General features: G+C 34.6%; 1 protein-coding gene across 2 annotated transcripts; it reads right to left on the reverse strand.

Annotated features, from left to right (window-relative positions):
• Window positions 1-597: 597 nt before the first annotated feature.
• On the reverse strand, window positions 598-5,616 carry LOC116133224 (polyadenylate-binding protein RBP45-like). Of its 2 annotated transcripts, none has more exons than XM_031418930.1 (6): window positions 5,264-5,616; window positions 3,817-4,291; window positions 1,517-1,572; window positions 1,298-1,428; window positions 1,111-1,207; window positions 598-1,000 (listed from the first exon to the last, which is right to left on the reverse strand). In XM_031418930.1, the coding sequence occupies exons 1-6, from the start codon at window positions 5,549-5,551 to the stop codon at window positions 821-823; spliced, it is 1,227 nt and encodes a 408-aa protein (XP_031274790.1). In that variant the 5' UTR covers window positions 5,552-5,616; the 3' UTR covers window positions 598-820. The 2 variants fall into 2 exon arrangements, with proteins under 2 accessions (XP_031274790.1, XP_031274781.1); XM_031418921.1 differs by having other exon boundaries at window positions 598-1,006; window positions 5,264-5,614.
• Window positions 5,617-19,313: the final 13,697 nt, after the last annotated feature.

Raw genomic sequence — 19,313 nt, forward strand, 5'->3', positions numbered from 1 at the left:
TTATCGATTTTAGCATAAAATTTGAAATTTTCATTCCTAGTCTATGGACGCCAGTCAAAAACACGAAAAAAGCTCAGTCAAATAACTAAATTGATTTTTGTTTTTCTCAATATCGCTTTTAACATTCGAGTTCTAAAACACAGATAACTGACCTAAGTAAAGAAGCCCAGATTTGAAGATTTTATAACATATAAACACTATCACAGATAACTGACCTAAGTTAAGAAGCCCAGAATAGAAGATTTTATAACATAGAAACACTGACCGAAAGAGTTCTTTGAAATTTCGTTTGATGAAAGGCTCTTAATTCTGCAATCAAATATTGTTGTTATACACACTGGTATGGTTGTCAAAGGCCGTGGCCTGAGTCTCTTACACAGATGTAATTTACTGAGTGCTCAAGGAACAAGATGTGTCGATAATAGTTGACTAACTTTAATAGTTTAATGATGATTAATCAGAATATCAGCTTTGCTTGTGAATATTTCACAAGACCAACCTCCACAAGACACAGCAAAAATTGCTACGACAACTGGCAACGATCGCATTGTCGAAATATCTATCAGCAATACACTCCAATTTCTAAGTTGCCCAATATTAGCCGAAAAAACAACATAATAGTTATATTATAAAAAAACATCATTTGGACAAAGCTAAATATTATAAATAAAGTGCTCTCAAAATTTTAGGAGAGAGGAGGTTCATACAGCACGCATTAAAGCCAGAACTGGTTTCCTCCAGAAAGGGCAGACAGGAGAAAATAGCATCAATTCAACCTCATAATAGTACAATAAATTGTAGCCACGTAAGTTACAACTTCTCAGCTGTATCCTACTTGCTGCTGCTGCTGCTGCTGCTGCTGTTGCTGGGACTGCTGATAATTTCCATATCCAGGATAACCTCCATAGTACAGGTTGGGGTCTTGCGGTGCAGCATATCCATAATTTTCATAACCTTGTGCATATCCATAGTATCCACCACTCCACTGGTTTGGGTCAGGCTGAGCCTGAGCATAAAGGGAAATCTCACTACATTAGGTCAGATTCATGGCATATTGCAAATTCCAATATGAAAAGTATCAAGAACCACATATCAGATTCAGTAAATGACCTGTTTGTTTGAAGGACTGCGTCCCCATGAAAGGCGTATATTTTGCCCACCCAACTGAGTTCCATTCAGCATTCTTAAAGCTTCCTCTGCACAGCTTCTGATCATCACAAAAACAATGTATACCATTAATATGGGCTCTTGTCTCTCTTAAAATATCCCAGGAAAGAAATTTGGTAAGTTAATTTACCTGTCAGCAAATTGAACAAACCCACATCGCTTGCCTGCTGGTATTTTCACGTGTACTAATTGCCCGTATGGGCTGAAAAGTTCTCTCAAATGGTCGTCCGTCACAACAGAATCCAGATTACCAACAAACACCTGAATTGAAATTTGTGAGGTCACAAATATGTTACAAATATGTTACAAATATGTTATTTTTGAAATTGAAAATAACAAAAATACCCACAGTTGTATTATTTGGATCGTCATCACTTTGAGTCCCTTGAAAGTTCTGATATGAAGCTGCATATGGGAAACAGATGTGAAACAAAGGGAAAAATACGTGTGAAAAATAATAACACATGCAAGGATCTTACTAACCTCAGGCCCCATGACTTAATTAAATAGAGCACATATGAAAAAACAGAAATCGTGCTATCTGATGACAGATAAGGTCATGCCAGTGCTCATTAATTTATTTTTTAAGAATTGATGCAAATGTGCAAATTTGGATATATGATAATATATGTATCATGTTCTGAACACAACCAAATGAAAGTCAAAACCAATTATTCAGAACCAAACAGTTACAAGAGCTTCAAATAAAGTGTAACTGTTATAGAACTATTAAAATAATTTCTCTATAAGTAATTTTGATAAGAGGCCAACAATAGATGTACATGATTGTCAAACTAGTATTCTAGCAAAAACACTAAGCAATGCACCTTTACATAGTCATCCCCTCACAAGATAGCAATCAAAATGTAGGCCTCATCAAGCAGTCTGACAACATGATTGATCTAATGTCAATGAAGGTAAGTGACAACAGTTCCATTTTACATGAAAGAAAAAAACTCTTCTTCCATGACCGTGGACTAGCACAATATGATTACAAGCAACAAAGAATATTCATTTCTGAAATTAAAAAAGCTCAAAGCCAAATCAAATGCTCTGACAAAGTGACAAACTAGGGAACAAGAAATAAAGTTTATCCACTAGCAACACTATTTTGAAGCAAAAACAATGAACAAGTTAGTTACATAACTTTGTCAAGCAAAACAGAGCTCCTGTCATTAGGCTTGAGCGATTCCTTGAATATTGTAGAGTCTAACTAACAAACTAAAATATTTAGGCCCAAACTAAAATCACACAGCACAGTTATGACAAATCAAGAAACCTATATTCCACCTGTTATTTCTATAAAAAAAAAAAAACCATGTTATTGAACATTTTCTCAAAAATTAGCTGCTAAGGAATTGTCACCTTATTCAATAGCCCCACTGTTTGGGGAAGATATGCAGCAGAATACTCTCATTAACACAATTAAATAACTCCACAGAACAAAATTTGATCTTTTAATATATAAGAAAAACAGCAGTCATCTATTGGTTAACCAATCAGGGTTATCAAAAGTAAAATGAAAATAAAGGGAAAGTCAAAATAAACATCAGGAAAGCAAAGGGAGTATAAATGACAATCAGAAACTAAACACAAAATTTGCAAGAGTGAAATTTATGGTCATCTTCCCAACAATAACCAGCATGCCATACGCAATTTTATGCAGATTAGTCGAGTTACCACACCTAAGAGTCTTCCCTCATAACTATAAATTCTAAAACACAAGGCTGGAACAATCCGAAAAATCATACACACGTCATGACAACAACAGAGGAAACAATCTAAACTATGTGAAATGTAAAAGGCCAAGGGAAATAATGCAAAAGAAATTAGAAATACGATACTTTTGACCAAACAATAAAATAGGAAAAACCTTAAAGATAAACCAGAATTTTATTGGGACGATAAAACTTCCATGTAAAGAGAGAAGAAACAAAAAGTAACGAGACTGACTCACAGCTCAACCCATAAAATGAACTAAAAAGGATGCTTTGAAAATGTAGCATAAGAGATGCCACAAAAATCTCAAATTAAGGACAAGACATAAACACAAAAACTGACCTAAGTGAGGGCACGAACTAAAGGGATAACCATTTCAGCTGAAATCAGTTCCAGGCCCCAAGATGATAGAGCCTCTTGACACCCTGCTTTGAGACAACAGGAGTTTTATAAGTTTTGAGAAGTTAATAACATTTAATGTGCCCAAATGTTAAAAGGAAAGTACAAGAACGAAACGACTTGGAAACTGCTACGTATTTGAAGAACATAACTGAAAGAAAGCAAACTTAACAACAACGTTAAGTATACTTCACATCAAACCACAATTGGCGACTAATATAACCAACCTGACAATTTATCAGGAGCAAACTCAATGTAATAACTCTTGAGGAACATGAGCAAACTCATGTAATAAATTTTAAGAAACATGAGCAAACTCACAAAGTATCAACTAAAAGTTAGTGAACATCACAGAGTAAAGATCAATGAAAATGGAAACAGTAAACCAAAGTGCGCTTCATATTTTAAACTTAAAAATAAAAAAATAAAGAACTAGCATCCAATCAATGTAGTGAACTAGCAACCAAATAGAATATCGAGGATAGTAGCATAAAAAGGTTATGACAATGGATTAAAATACAATAACCACACCTTTAGGATACTGCTGTTGACCAGACAAAGTCTTCTTATTAGTGGCCGGCCCAATTCGCATGGGCCTAGTTGAACAGAAGGCACCATTCATCTCAGTCATAGCTCGTAACTGTTCACTTTCATCAGCAAACCTAACAAACCCATAACCCTTGGTGCGTCCAGTAAGCCTATCAATCACAACCTTGGCACCCTTAACACTGGAATAGCGGCCCCTGAAGGTCTCTTGAAGCATGTAGTCAGTAACATCGGCAGCCAAGTCTCCAACAAATATTGTGAAATCAGGGGTCTCATCACGCCTCTCACCAGCACTAAATGAAGCCCAATTCAGTCTGAAGTTCTGCTCACCATTTGGCATTGGGGTACCATTATAGGTCTGCAAAACTCTTTCAGCAGCAGCACGGGTAACAAACTCAACAAAGCCATAACCCTCTACTTGACCAGTCTGCTTATTACGGATTACTTTTACAGAAGCAACCTGCAATGAGAAACACAGTTGGGTTATAGGATACAAGCCATAGCACCTACCCCTCACCCTCCTCTTATAAGCAGTCGTTTAACTTAACTGAATCTTAAAAAAAACGTTTTTCCAAACTTCATATCTACATTCAACAACACAATCCTTTTTCATCTTATCATAATTGGAATTGTACATAATAGCACAATATTTACAAATTGTCTTCTCTCACAATTTTAACAGGGTCAAAACCTCTTAAATTCAAGCTCAAAAATCCAATTTTAATAGAATAAAAATAAATTTATATTCTTCTTATTTGTTTCACATGAAATCGTAGTAGAGCCTTATATGAAGTTTGTGTGGTATAGCTTTCTCCAAGGACGGAGCTACATTGAAGCAAGCAAGGGCTGGTGACACCACTCTTTTCATTTATTACGTTCTCTTTCCTTTAAAGATTCTTCAGTTACCTGCTAATCCCACTACCAATTAGTTTTGTTTCCCTTATCCCACAGACCATTTGAACAATTTAAGATATACCAAAATTGTTGATTCATATATGGCTAATATATCTATGTTAAATTGTTTTAACAATTAATAAATACTTTTATAAACATTTTAAGAAATCTATTAAATTATATAAGAGATTAATAGGTAAATGATATATAACTTAAATAATAGGTAAAAATAGTGATAATAAAGAGGAATTATATTATATAGACCTAAACCCAATTCAGTTTTGAAACTTAGCCCTTTTATTCATGAAATATTTAACATAAATATGCATTGGAAAAAATTATAAGTTTATCATACAAAATTACTATGAATGTATCTCTTAAATTTTGATTATATTATTTTTATAAACTTTTTTCTCTTTATTTTATTATGCTTAAGGCTGACCTGTGAAGAAAATTTATGGGCTTTTCTTAGGAAAAGAAACGACATAAACAAGTGATCAAGTAAAAACAGGGTGTCGTTTAAAATGAAAGAACATACCTCGCCTGAATGAGCGAAACAGGAAGAGATATAGTTCTCGTCCATCCAATACTGCAAGTCCCCGATCCACAGAGTCCGGATCTCCCCGGGTGGAGCCGCTTGTTGTTGTTGGCCCTGCTGAGGTGGAGCCCACATAGGAGGAGGCTGAGGCTGAGGCTGAGGCTGAGGCTGGGGCTGAGGTGGCATCATCATCATATAAGGAGGAGGCTGTTGCGGTGGCTGTTGTTGATACTGATACTGATGGGGTATCTGCTGCGGTGGCGGCGGCGTTGGGGTTGGCTGCATCATCTTTGTTTTAGGAAGATAAACAAACAACAAACCCTATCCCTAGGACGAAAGGTTTGTAGTAGAAGACAACTCTTCTGTTTATAGGGTCAAATCATTTGCCACGTATTCTGCTAAAGTTACGTGGTAGATTTACGATGGATTTTAAAGCCGTTCATTTCTGGGACCCAGTTTTTTTTATTTTAATACTTGCTTTAAATATCTTCTAGATAATTTCGCTTTTTTTGTTTTATTTTTATAAAAATATCCTGCCGGGATAATTTTTAAAACCCCTGTGTCCTGTGTGTTTCAATTTTTAAAAGCACGTCGTCAGCCCCCACTGATTTTGGAAGGACGCCCTAGCCCCCCATTCTTTTTTAGATCCGTTCATAAAACTCTGTTACCTATTGAAATAATGTTTTTACTCTTTATCTAAATTCTTTAAAAAGAAGTATCAAAACTTAGCCAGGGAAAAATGGTAATTACAAGACAAGGGAACATTCTGAGTATCTCTCACATTAATATATATTTTCAATAATTATAAATATATTTTAAAATAGTAGGATCAAACAGAAGATGGTGAATAATTATCTCTTGGATTATGTCATAAAACTAGGTGGAAGGCCTGCGCGTTGCGCGGGCAAGTTTATTGCTAGTATTTCAAGTATTATTGTTTATATATATAGAATTGTTTATAAAAGTGACTTTGATACCATGTTTGTTTGAAGAATTTGTTATTTTAATTGGTTGATATCTACTAGAGTTACAGGCATTATGTAGGTAGAAAACGATTTATTAAATCTACTCATTATATTAGTTACATATAACACGATTAGGAGATTACACAATATAAAGAGTATCCTAAGACTAACAAAAATAATATATTAGAGAATATTTGTTATACTATTTATGTGAATGTGAACGGTTTGTATTAAAGTTAATTTAATGTTGAATTAATAATTCAAGCAATAAATAATTAAGAAATTAAGAATAGCAATTTGATATAAATATTATATGTGTGAAAGATATATTTAAATAATTACACAATATTCAATGTATACCAATTTAATCCAAATAAGTAATATTAAATAGTATGATTAATATTAACATTGTGAAAAGATAAGCTTACCGAATTGTTGAATCCATTCCAATACATGAATCTTTCCCTATGAACAACAGGAACAAAAATTAATTGATTTTGATATTACCATTGTGAAGAGATATGTTTACTGAATTATTGAGACCAACCGTATTGTTGAAAGCAAGTAATATAATGCGGCAATAGGCGACCGACGATGTCATGGTGGAATGGTATCATATAAAATAAATATAGAAAGATATTTAATGTGAAACATTTGCATTTATGTGAATATGAAGGGACAAACATGAATCTATAGATCTTATTTTTAACAAACAAAGGTTTAAGTAGACCATTGGGATGTCATTATTTGATATCATATCTTTTCAACCAACATGTGAAGGGTCTAAAGGTATCCAAATTTAGTATACAATATATCAAATTAAAACCCTATCTGTCTAGTTTCTAATGCTTCAATATGTTCATCAATTGGACTTTTATTAAGCAAGTTATAACGAATTTACTACTGAATGTCATAACCTTAATTATTATTAACTTATTATGATAAATGGCTCCGTAGGATGGTAGATTCCATATCAACGGTAGTATATAATATATCAAATTAAAGCTTAGTCTGTCTAGTTTTCAATGCTTCAATCTGTTCATCAATTGGATTTTTATTGAACAAGTTATGGCCAATTTACTACTAACTGCCATAACTTCAATTATTATTAACTTATTCAGATAAATGGTTCAACAACAAGGCAAATTCCATATCAAAGGTACCATATAATATATCAAATTATAGCCATGTCTGTCTTGTTTCCAATGCTTTCATATGTTCATCAATTAGACTTTTTTTGGGCAAGTTATGGTCAATTTACTATTGACTGCCATACCCTCAATTATTATTAACTTATTCAGATAAATGGTTTGGCAGCAATGCAGATCCCATATCCAAATTCAACATACATCAAATTAAAGTCCTGTCTATCTAGTTTCCAACGCTTCAATCTTTTCATCAATTGGACTTTTATTGAGCAAGTTATGGCCAAATTACTATTGACTATTCAATGGAAACCGAGAAACAAAGGAAAGCGGAATGTTTGTGTATTTTGGTGATAGAAACATCCTCAACTTGATTTCATTCCAATACATGAATCTTTTCCCTGTAAACAATAGCAACAAAAATTAATTAATTTTGATATTAACATTATGAAGAGATATGTTTACTGAATTGTTGAGACCAATCGTATTGTTGAAACCAAGTACCATAATGTGGCAATAGGCGATTGACAATGTCATGGTGGAATAGTTGTTAGAGTAGGTGCCTTAGAGCCAATCTATTATTGTAAAATTAACTCTGTAATAAATGTTTATTTATCAATAAAAGGCATATTCTTCTGTATCGTGTAAATCATAATTATATGTAATGATATATGTCCTTAGGATGTTAGAACCGTGACGAGGGTATCAAGTGTTTCAAATCTTGATAGTGAGAACCCCATGATCACATATGGTGGCCATTCTGGAAACATTCGTAGCCGTGGTATTATTCTGACCGAGGACACAGATCATACGGTAAGGCTATCATAGTGTTGAACTATGTTGTCGAAAGGCAATAACTGATCTTACTTGTCAAGGCTATTTGTTGACAACCTGGTGCAATGCATAGGTGCTTACTAGAGGCAAATTCACTGGACAGACCCACCAGAGGATTCCATATGGATGGTAACCCTAGTGTCTATGGAATAAATCCTCTAACGAATGGTGGTGCATGTGATCCTTAGACTTGAGATCACCAGAGCGCCTTGTGCACCAATTTGTGTAACTTGACACTAGCCCAACGTAGTTCGATTTAGAGCTATCAATACGATAGTGATTGGCTACATTGAGAAGTGTATCGAGACCATGGTGGATCGACAAAGGATTCATCACTCCTGGGTATAGGAAAAGTTATCTCACTAGGGAATTCAGTAAATGACAATGACACTAAATCTGTGGCCACAGTGGGATTGAGTTGTTGCTCAATCCAATTTGATATTCTTGTCATTGGTCCATTAACTGAATCAAACATGTCGAGGATACCTGAGGTTGACACTAATTTTGTACCTCAGTCTCGATGAGATAATAGTTGATGAAATGATTTGATTTCACAGTAACCATACCATTGACAGACTGCTGTTTTGCTGAATCCAAATCTATTAGTGGCCATGATGCCTTGCTTGGTCTATGTGTAGTGAGACAATTAATTGGTGTTAATCACGATACTACACACTGTCGATATGATGAGGAGCATATGGGTCATACACTTAGAAGATAATTTAAGAATCAACTTGTGAGAAGGGTATTTTCGTCTTTCAGGACAAAAGAGTATTTTGGTAATCTCATAGTGCAATTAAATTTGCTGAGGTTGTTGCCTTTATTTAATTTGATATTAAAATTAAATTAGTGAGATTATATTTAAATATATCTATGCATATATTTAAATGAATTATTATTATTAATTAAATGTTAATATATTATTATATGTTAATTGATTTTAATTATAATAATAATTAATTAATTTAAAATACCAATTACACGGTGTTTGGTTGCAAGGGTGAACTAGGGTTGGAGCCCATGACTATTCCTAAGTGGAATAGGGTTTTAATTGTTGCACTATATAAGTGCAACTTAAAATTAAAACAAGATAGAATTATTCATTCAACAAAAACCCTAGCCACACAAAGGCTCTCTCTCTCACTTTTCACCCTTGAGTGAAAAAGAAATTTTTTCTTGTTCTTCTTTCTTGATTCTTGGAGCCCTTGATTGTTCTAGCAAAATAATCAAGGGTTCTGCAGATTGTCTTCGTGTGGATTTCCATGAGTCCGATTCTAGTTTGGATCGATTAGCGAAGAATCACGTGAACGGTGTCGATGAACAGTAGTCGATGGATAGTGCTGTGAACAGTGTTCGTGAGCGTAATCAGGGATATTTGAAGGAGCCTCCAAACGTGTATAAGTATTCTGAATCCTTGTCTGGATTTATATATTGTTGTAATACAAAATTTATAAATAATCTGTACCCAGATTTGGGATTAAGCATATGATCGGTTTTTATTTGTTTTGAAACTGTGTTTTTCTGCTGCGTATACCCGATCACATGCTTACATTGGTATCATATCACATAAATATAGATAGACATTTAATGAAAATGTGAAACATTTGTATTTATGTGAATATGAAAGGACAAACATGAATCTACAAACATGAATCTATAGATCTTCTCATTTGAATAAACAAAGTGTTAAGTAGACTTTTGGGATGCCACTATTTTATCTTATATTTTTTCGACCAGAATGTGAAGGATCTATAGTTATCCAAATTCAGTATATAATATATCAAATTAAAGCTCTATCTGTCTAGTTTCCAATGCTTCAATCCGTTAATCAATTGGACTTTTATTGGGTAAGTTATGGGCAATTTACTACTGACAGTTCAGTGGAAACCAAGAAACAAAGGAAAGGGAAATGTTTGTGTATTTTGGCGATAGAAACATCCTTGACTTGATTCCATTCCAATACATGAATCTTTTCCCTATAAACAAAAGAAACAAAAATTAATTGATTTTGATATTAACATTGTGAAGAGATATTGAAAGTTATTTTGTCAACTTATGATTCTAGTGGTGTTACACTAGTCATGGTATGAACACTTCACTTTGAATATTTGTTGAGTGTTGGAAATACAGATTTATTTAGTGACTTGGCGGTGAAAATATAAGGAATTTAAGGTTTAATGGATGATTTATTATGTGAATTCTTGCATGTTTTGTTATCTTTCGAAATCACGGGTGTTGTGTGTGTTTTCAGGTATTCAAGTGCAAAAGAATGAATTATTCATGCTTGTACTGGTGTTCGAACTGTTGAAGTAGGTGCCCTAGAGCCAATCAATTATTGTAGAATTGACTCTTTGTAACAATGTTCATTAATCAATAAAAGGCATTTTATTCTATATCGCGTAAATCATTATTATTGCAATATGTATTTATATATGTCCTTAGAATGGTAGAACCGTGAAGAACCCTATGAGCACATATGGTGGCCATTCTAGAAATGTCCGTAGCCCCAGTATTATTCTGAAGTAAGGGCACATATAATACGGTAAGGCTATCATAGTGTTGAACGACCCTGTCAAAAGGCAGTGACTGATCTCACTTGTTAAGGTTGTTTGGTGACAACCTGATGTAACACATGGGTGCTTGCTATAGGGGATTACACCGCAGCAAGTTCACTAGACTGACCCACCAGAGGATTCCATATGGATGGTAACCCTAGTGTCCATGGAACAAATCCTCTAACGAATGGTGGTGCATGTGATCCTTAGACTTGAGATCACCGGAGCGCCTTGTGCACCGATTGGTGTAGTTTGACACTAGCCTAACGCAGTTCTTTTCAAAGCTGTCAATACGGTGGTGATTGGCTGCATCAAGGAGTGTATCAAGACTATGGTGGATTGACAGAGGATTCATCACTCCCGGGTACGGGAGAAAGTTATCTCACGGCGCAATTCAGTATATGGCAATGACACTAAAACTGTGGCCACAGTGGGATTGAGTTGTTGCTCTATCCAGTTTATAATACGGGTCATTGGTCCAGAAACTGAATAAATAATATCGAGAGTAACCGAAGGTTGACACTATTTCTATGCCTTCGTCTCGTCGAGATAACGTATGATGAAAGGATCGAATTGCACGGTAACCATATCGTTGACAGGTAGCTACTTTGCTGAATCCGAATCTATCGGGTGGCCATGATGCCTTGCTAGGGGCCAATCTTGGTCTGTGTATTAGTGAGACGATTAATTGGTGTTAATCGCAATACTATACACTGCCGATATGATGAGGAGCCTATGGGTCACACACATAGAAGATAATTTAAGATGCAGGAAGAAAGAAAGGCGTTTTCGTCTTTTTGGGCGAAAGGGTATTTTGGTAATTTCACAGTGCAATTAAATTTGCTGAGGTCGTAGCCTTTATTTAATTTGTTAGAAAAATTAAATAAGTGAAATTACGTTTAAATGTGTGTTCGCACATATTTAAATATATTATCAATATTGTTAAATGTTAATATATATTTAAATATATATTAATTGATTTTAATTGAGATAATGATGGAAAATAAAATAAATCAAATTGGGAGTGTTTGGCAATATGGGGCGTTTGGGTTGGAGCCCAAGCCTATTCCGTATGGGATTAGGGCAAATTGTTTTTAATATAAAAAGGAAAAGTGTGTGATTTTTATAAAGAGGATTTTTTTCCTTTGAAAAATAAAACACACAGTAGCCCCCTTTTGGAATACACTCCCTCGGCAGAAAATTGGTTTAGCCTAAATCAATTTCAATTGATTTCTCTTCTTCTGAATCTTGAAGCCAAAGAGGATCTAGCAAATCTCTCTTTGGTTCTTTTGAGATTGTCTTCGTGTAGACTACATGGGTTCGATCCTACACTTAGATCGGTAGCAAAACGTTCAAAGACAATCGTGGTGGAGCCTCCAAACGTGCGTATGGTTTCTAAACACAGATTATTAATTTATGCAAATTCTTGCTTTGATAAAATTGTAAAATTATACCCTCGATCTTGGCTCATGTAAACGATCTCTACATTAATTTTGTTTTGTTTCCGCTGCGTATACGGGACCGTTTACTAACACGAACGTCCTGGACCCATTCGAGTGCAGATAAATCAAGGTGAGAAGAAAAAAGCAAAATTCTGACTTTGCACCGTAGCACGATTTTCTGAGCTGTAACACAATGTCAATGAATTGCGCTCTAGCGCAATTAAACTAAGCCATGGCGTGGTACAATTTTTTTCGAAGAAGAAATCACCAGGAAACATGTCGAGGCCAATTCAAACACGCCAGGGCACAATTCAACTAAGCCGCGACACAACTAAACCGCATCACAATGCAAATCACGCACAATGTAAAAATGTCGCATTTCCAACCCTAATTTCGGCGACCAGTATTTACAAGTTTGCCATTTTGTCTAAAAACTATATAAAGGCAGCTTTAGTTCGTTTTTAGAGAGTTTTTAGGTTTGAGATACACATTTAGGGAGAGAATACATTTGGGGCTTCTTGGAAAGGTGGAGCTTGGAGAGGATAGGAGGTTCTCTTCCTCTCCTCCTCCTTTGTTCTTCGTGATTATGGTTCTAGGTGCTGTTGTTTCTTTTCCTTTATGTTGTATTTTGTTTTTTAGCGATTTGATGTAATCTAATTGAAGGCTTGTGTTTTATTGTTATTCTATTTGTTTGGTCTATTCTCTTATGTCCTAGATTCATTTATTGTATTTAATTCAATCTTCAGTTGATGTTAGGGCCTAATCAACCTTGATGTTACTTAATTGATTTTATAAGACAAGATTGGGTGTGGAATGATTGATTTGTAGCCCTGCCCGTGTATAGATTGATTATTGTCTTTAAAATCGTCTTGCACTTAATTGTGATACTACCCACTGCCGATATGATGAGGAGCCTTTGGGTTGCACATATAGAAGACAGTTAAGGATAAATAAGAGAGAAATGTATTTTCGTCTTTTAAGATGAAAAGGTATTTTTGTAATCTGACAGTGCAATTAAATTTGCTAAAGTCGTTGCCTATATTTAATTTCATATGGAAATTAAAATAAGTGAGATTGTGTGTATATATATATATATATATATATATATAAATGTTGTATTAATATTGATATTTAATTGATATTAATATTAATAAAGATAATATAAAAATCAAATTCAAATTTGAATTAAAAATAACTTGTGTGGAATTACCTTGATTTGGTAATGGAATAAGTCTAATCTAAATATGGAATTAGCTGATTGCAATTCCATATTAGATTAGGGTTTTGATTTGTGTACTATTTAAAGTACAATTAAAAATCAAAACATAATTTTAATTTAATTAAAACAAAAACACACAAACCCTAGTCGCTCACTCTCCCAAAACCATGGACACTTATAGTTGAAGGAGAAGATTTTTTCCAAAGAAAAATTTTGCACTTACATCCTTGATCCAATCGGGTTTGGCCAACACATCGAGGCCCTTGGTGATTGATGTCCTGTCTTCGTGTGGATACCAAAAGTTCATTCCTATCTTAGAGTGGAAGCGACTCAAATCAATTTGAAGGAGCCTCCAAATGTTGATATGAAATCTGAAATCAATTATTTAATGTTTATTTCATATGTAAACAACATAAAACGGGTATAAGGATCTTAGGGTTCTTGGTTGTGGATCAAGAAATTTTTGTATTCCGCTGCGTTCACTCGATTCATAAACCTACAATCAAGAGGGGAATGAAAAAATTACCATAGAGTATGTGAATAGAACAAACTGACCTCTACAACCAAATCAATGCAAGAAGATCAGACTTGCGCCAAACCTTGGAAAATAATAGAAGAACAAATGCAAAAATTCGAAAAGGCATAGTCTAGTTATTGACCCTGTCTTAGAGCAACTCCGACCTATGTAAGAAAAACTGGCCGAGGTCAAGTGAAGCAAACTTGGCCTCTAAAGCAAAGTCAAAATCATGCGGGACATCCAATCCTTATTCTCTAATAGAATCAGAGGGGCCAAACTAGCCAAGCACATTAATATGTTCCAAATGACTCTATATATTGGGCAAACAAACCCTATCGCATGTATTCGCCTTTATTTTGAACTAATGGAGATACAAAATGTATTGGAAGATGCCAAATGCAAGACTTTTACCCTAAACTTTAGAGAGGAGGCTTGTTCTTGGTATTATAGCCTAGATGCTAGAAGCATTTGTAGGGTTTTTAAGAGAATATTACGTAGAATATAACTAAAAAAAAAAAAAATTATTCTAAAACCCGAATACCCGGATCATAGATTGATGTACATAGTCAATTAAAACATAGAAATTAATCTAAAAGATTAATTAAACATATACCTGCATTTAGAGGTTCCTTCTGATTCGATTCGACAATTTTTTGCAATTCGATTCAAGGAAGAATCGCTATAATTAAGTTCACACAAAAGCAGTATTCAAAAATCATAATTAAAAAGTTACTAGACTTGTTTGATTGCAATGGAGACAAGAATGAACTTTGAGGATGTGTTTGGTTAGGAATTATTTGGGATTATTGAGGTAATGTCATCTTATATTACTTTATTACCATATTTGGTTGTCAAGTAATATAAGATTCTGGTAATCTTTCAATACCAATAGTAGTTACTGTTGGTAATACGGGAGGTAATCTGATTACCTCCATTTTCTTAGGTATTTTAAGATTACTTGGTATTCTTATTTTTGTTACAATTTTACCCCTTATTAATAAAATTTTAAGACAATAATGCCCTTGTTTTAAAAAAATTTACAAAAATACCAATTGACTATTTTATCCTTATATACAAAGTTTTTAAGACATAAATGCCCCTAAAATTTTAAACAATTACCCAATTGTGGTGGTTGGATCTGGCCACCATCGCCAGCCGTCGGCAACCACCATCGGCGGCGGCGGCAAAATGGCTCACGACCAGCCATATTTGGTTAACCGTGCACCAATAAGGTGTTTTCGACCATGGATTTGTGATTCATGGCCAGAAACAGCCAGATCTTGTTGGAGTAGTTGCCCTAGAGCCAATCAATTGTTGAGAATTGACTCCTTGTAATAATGTTTATTAATCAATAAAAAGGCATTTTCAACTATGTCATGTAAATCATATCTATATGCATTAATATATGTCCTTAAGATGGTAGAATCGTGACGAAGGTATCAAGTGTTTCAAATCTTGATAGTGAGAACCCTATGATCACATATGGTGGCCATTCTAGAAATATCTGTAGCCCCAGTATTATTCTGACCAAGGACACAGATAATACGGTAAGACTATCATAGTGTTGAATGACCCTATCGAAAGACAGTGACTGATCTCACTTATCAAGGTTGTTTGCCGATAACCTGGTGCGATACGTGGGTGCTTGCTGTAGACAAGTTCACTAGACTGACCCACTAGAGGATTCCATATCGATGGTAACCCCAGTGTCCATGCAACAAATCTTTTAACGAATGGTGGTGCATGTGATCCTTAGACTTGAGATCACCGAAGCGCCTTTTGCATCAATTGGTGTAGTTTGACACTAGCCCAATGTAGTTCTATTCAGAGCTATCAATACGATAGTGATTGGCTACATCGAGGAGTGTATCAAGACTATGGTGGATTGATAAAGGATTCATCACTCCCGGGTACGGGAGAAGTTACCTCACTGCGCAATTCAGTAAATGACAATGACACTAAATCTGTGGCCACAATTTATTTATCTGGTTATTGGTCTAGTAACTGAATACAAAGATATCGAGAGTAACTGAGGTTGACACTATTTTTGTACCTCAGTTTCGATGAGATAATAGATGATGAAAGGATTTGATTGCACGGTAACCATATCGTTGATAGGTAGCTTTTTCACTGAATCCGAATCTATCGGGTGGCCATGATGCCTTGCTTGGGGCCAATCTTGGTCTATGTGTAGTGAGATGATTAATTGGTGTTAATATAGATACTACTCACTGCCGATATGATAAGGAGCCTAGGGTCATGTAAGTAAACCGATGAGCAGAAGCAGCAGAAAACAAAAATATTTCCCATCGAAAAAATTACTAGGATTATGCTAGGATCAGGGTTTGATATATATGTGTGTGTGTGTGTGTGTGTTTTACATGCTTAAATTGAAATAACAAAGATAACATCAATCCAGACAAGGATTAGAGATATTACGTAGTTTGGAGGCTCCTTCAAATGTCTCTAAATTTATTTCACTAATGATTCAATGTAGAACCAAACGAATGGTGAGCCACACAAAGACAATCCAAAGAACCAAAGAGGGACTCGGTAGATCCACTAATTGGCTTCAAGAATCAAACTGAATCAAATAAAGATCTTTGATTCAAAACCAAAGGGAGAACGTGAGAGAGAAGGGTGAAAGGGGCCACCTTTTCTTTCTTTAATAATGGAATGAATGATTTCTTTAACACAACTTGCACTTATATAGTGCAAGTTGTTAAAACCCTATTCCTATAAGGAATACACATGGGTTCCAACTCTAATCCACCCTTGTATCCAAACACCCTTCTTACAGTATTTTACTTTTAATTAATGATTATTATAATTAAAATCAATTAATATATATGAAATATATTAACATTTAATTAAGAATAATAATTCCTTTAAATATATGCGTACATATATTTAAATATAATCTCACTAGTTTAATTTTAACATTAAATTAAACATAGGCAACAACCTCAACAAATTTAATTGCACTATGAGATTTCCAAAATACCCTTTTATCCTAAAAGACGAAAATACCCCTTGCATAAATTGATTCTTAAATTATCTTCTAAATGTGTGACCTGTAGGCTCCTCATCATATCGGCAGTGAGTAGTATTACGATTAACACCAATTAATTGTCTCATTACACATAGACCAAGATTGACCCCTAGTAAGGCAGCATGACCACCCAATAGATTCAGATTCAGCGAAATAGCTACCTATCAAAGATATGGTTACCGTGCAATCAAATCCTTTCATCATCTGTTATCTCATCAAGATTGAGGTACATAAATAGTGTCAACCTCAGCTATCCTCGATATCTTTGTATTCAGTTACTAGACCAATGATCTGAATAATAAATTGGATTGGGCAACAACTCAATCCCACTGTGGCCACAGATTTAGTGTCATTGCCATTTATTGAATTGCGTTGAGAGCAATGAATCCTTTGTCAATCCACCATAGTCTTGATACACTCCTCGATGCAACCAATCACTACTATATTGATAGCTCTAAATAGAACTACGTTTGGCTAGTGTCAAACTACACCAATCAGTACACAAGGTGCTCCGATGATCTCAAGTTTAAGGATCACATGCACCACCATTCATTAGAGGATTTGTTCCATAGACACTGGGGTTACCATCTCTATGGAATCCTCTAGTGGGTCAGTCTAGTGAACTTTCCTATAGCAAGCACCCATGTGTTGCACCAGGTTGTCGGCAAACAACCTTGACAAGTGAGATCAGTCACTACCTTTCGATAGGGTCGTTCAACACTATGATAGCCTTACCGTACTATCTGTGTCCTTGGTCAGAATAATACTGGGGCTACAGAAATTTCTATAATGGCCACCATATGTGATCATAGGGTTCTCACTATCAAGATTTGAAACACTTGATACCCTCGTCATAGTTCTACCATCTTGAGGATATATATCAATACACACAACTATGATTTACATGATTTAGTAGAAAATGTCTTTTATTGATTAATAAACATTATTACAAAGAGTCAATTCCATAATAATTGATCGGCTCTAGCGCACCTACTCCAACAGGTCACACATTTAGAAGATAATTTAAGAATCGTTTTGTTCAAGGGGTACTTTCTTCTTTTAGGATGAAATGGTATTTTCATAATCTCATAGTGCAATTAAATTTGCTGAGGTTGTTGCCTGTATTTAATTTAATGTTAAAATTAAATTAGTGAGATTACATTTAAATATATGTACATATATATTTAAATGAATTGTTATTATTATTAAATGTTAATATATTTCATATATATATTAATTGATTTTAGTTATAATAATAATTAATTAAAATTTAAAATACCAAAACAAGAGTGTTTGGACACAAGAGTGGATTAGGGTTGAAGCCCATGCCTATTCCCTATAAGAATAGGGTTTTAACTCATGCATTATATAAGTGCAAGTTGACCTAAAAGAATTATTCAATTCATTCAATCATTATTAAAAGAAAAAGTGGCAACCCCTTTACACTTTCTCCCTCACGTCTTGTGCAAAGATTGAAGAGAAATTTTTCTTCTCTTAATTCTTTAAACTACTTGATTCTTGAAGCCACCCCTTTGTTCTAGAAAAACAACGGCTGGTTCTTCGGATTGTCTTCGTGTGGATCACCGTTCGTGTAGTTCTACGTTGAATCGGTAGCGAATAAAATTCAGAGACACTTGAAGGAGCCTCCAAACGTGCATAAGATCTTTGATCCTTGAATGGACTGGTATTATTTTTGTGTAGAATTTTGATTTAACATGTAAACTATATAATCTATACCCGGATTTCAGCATAAAAAGAATCGATTCATCCTTTTGATTTTTGTTTTTCCGCTGTGTTGGGTAGATCGATACCTAACTAATATGGCCTTTCATAGGCAAAGGTGTGGCCGTGAAACGACGACCGTTTCACGACCATAGATCTGGCTGTGAAAGGCCAGATATTTGGCCGTGAAATGGCCATTGTTTCATAGCCAGATCTCCACTTTTGCCACCATTAGTAATGGTGGCAGGCCACCGGCAGTAGCTTGGGGTGGGTAGGGGTGTTTTTGTTAACTTTTAAACTTTTTTTGTTGCTAGGGTGTTTTAGCTAAATCTAAAATATAGGGGGCTAAAAAATTATTTGAAAAATAATAATAAAAATAATAATATATTAATATTTAAAAAGGAGGGTAATTTAGTAAATTATATAACATACGCACCAATTTATTCCTACCGACCAAATACATTTCCCTAACATTCCCAGTAATCTTCAAGGTAATCTATATTTCCATTAATATAATATTCCTAATAATACAACATTCCCTGAACTAAACGCATCCTAAGAGAGAAAAAAAATTCTCTCACAAAATAACAAGCGGCTAG

The sequence above is a fragment of the Pistacia vera genome, unplaced genomic scaffold (assembly GCF_008641045.1).
Source record: "Pistacia vera cultivar Batoury unplaced genomic scaffold, PisVer_v2 Contig1078, whole genome shotgun sequence".
NCBI lineage: Eukaryota > Viridiplantae > Streptophyta > Magnoliopsida > Sapindales > Anacardiaceae > Pistacia > Pistacia vera.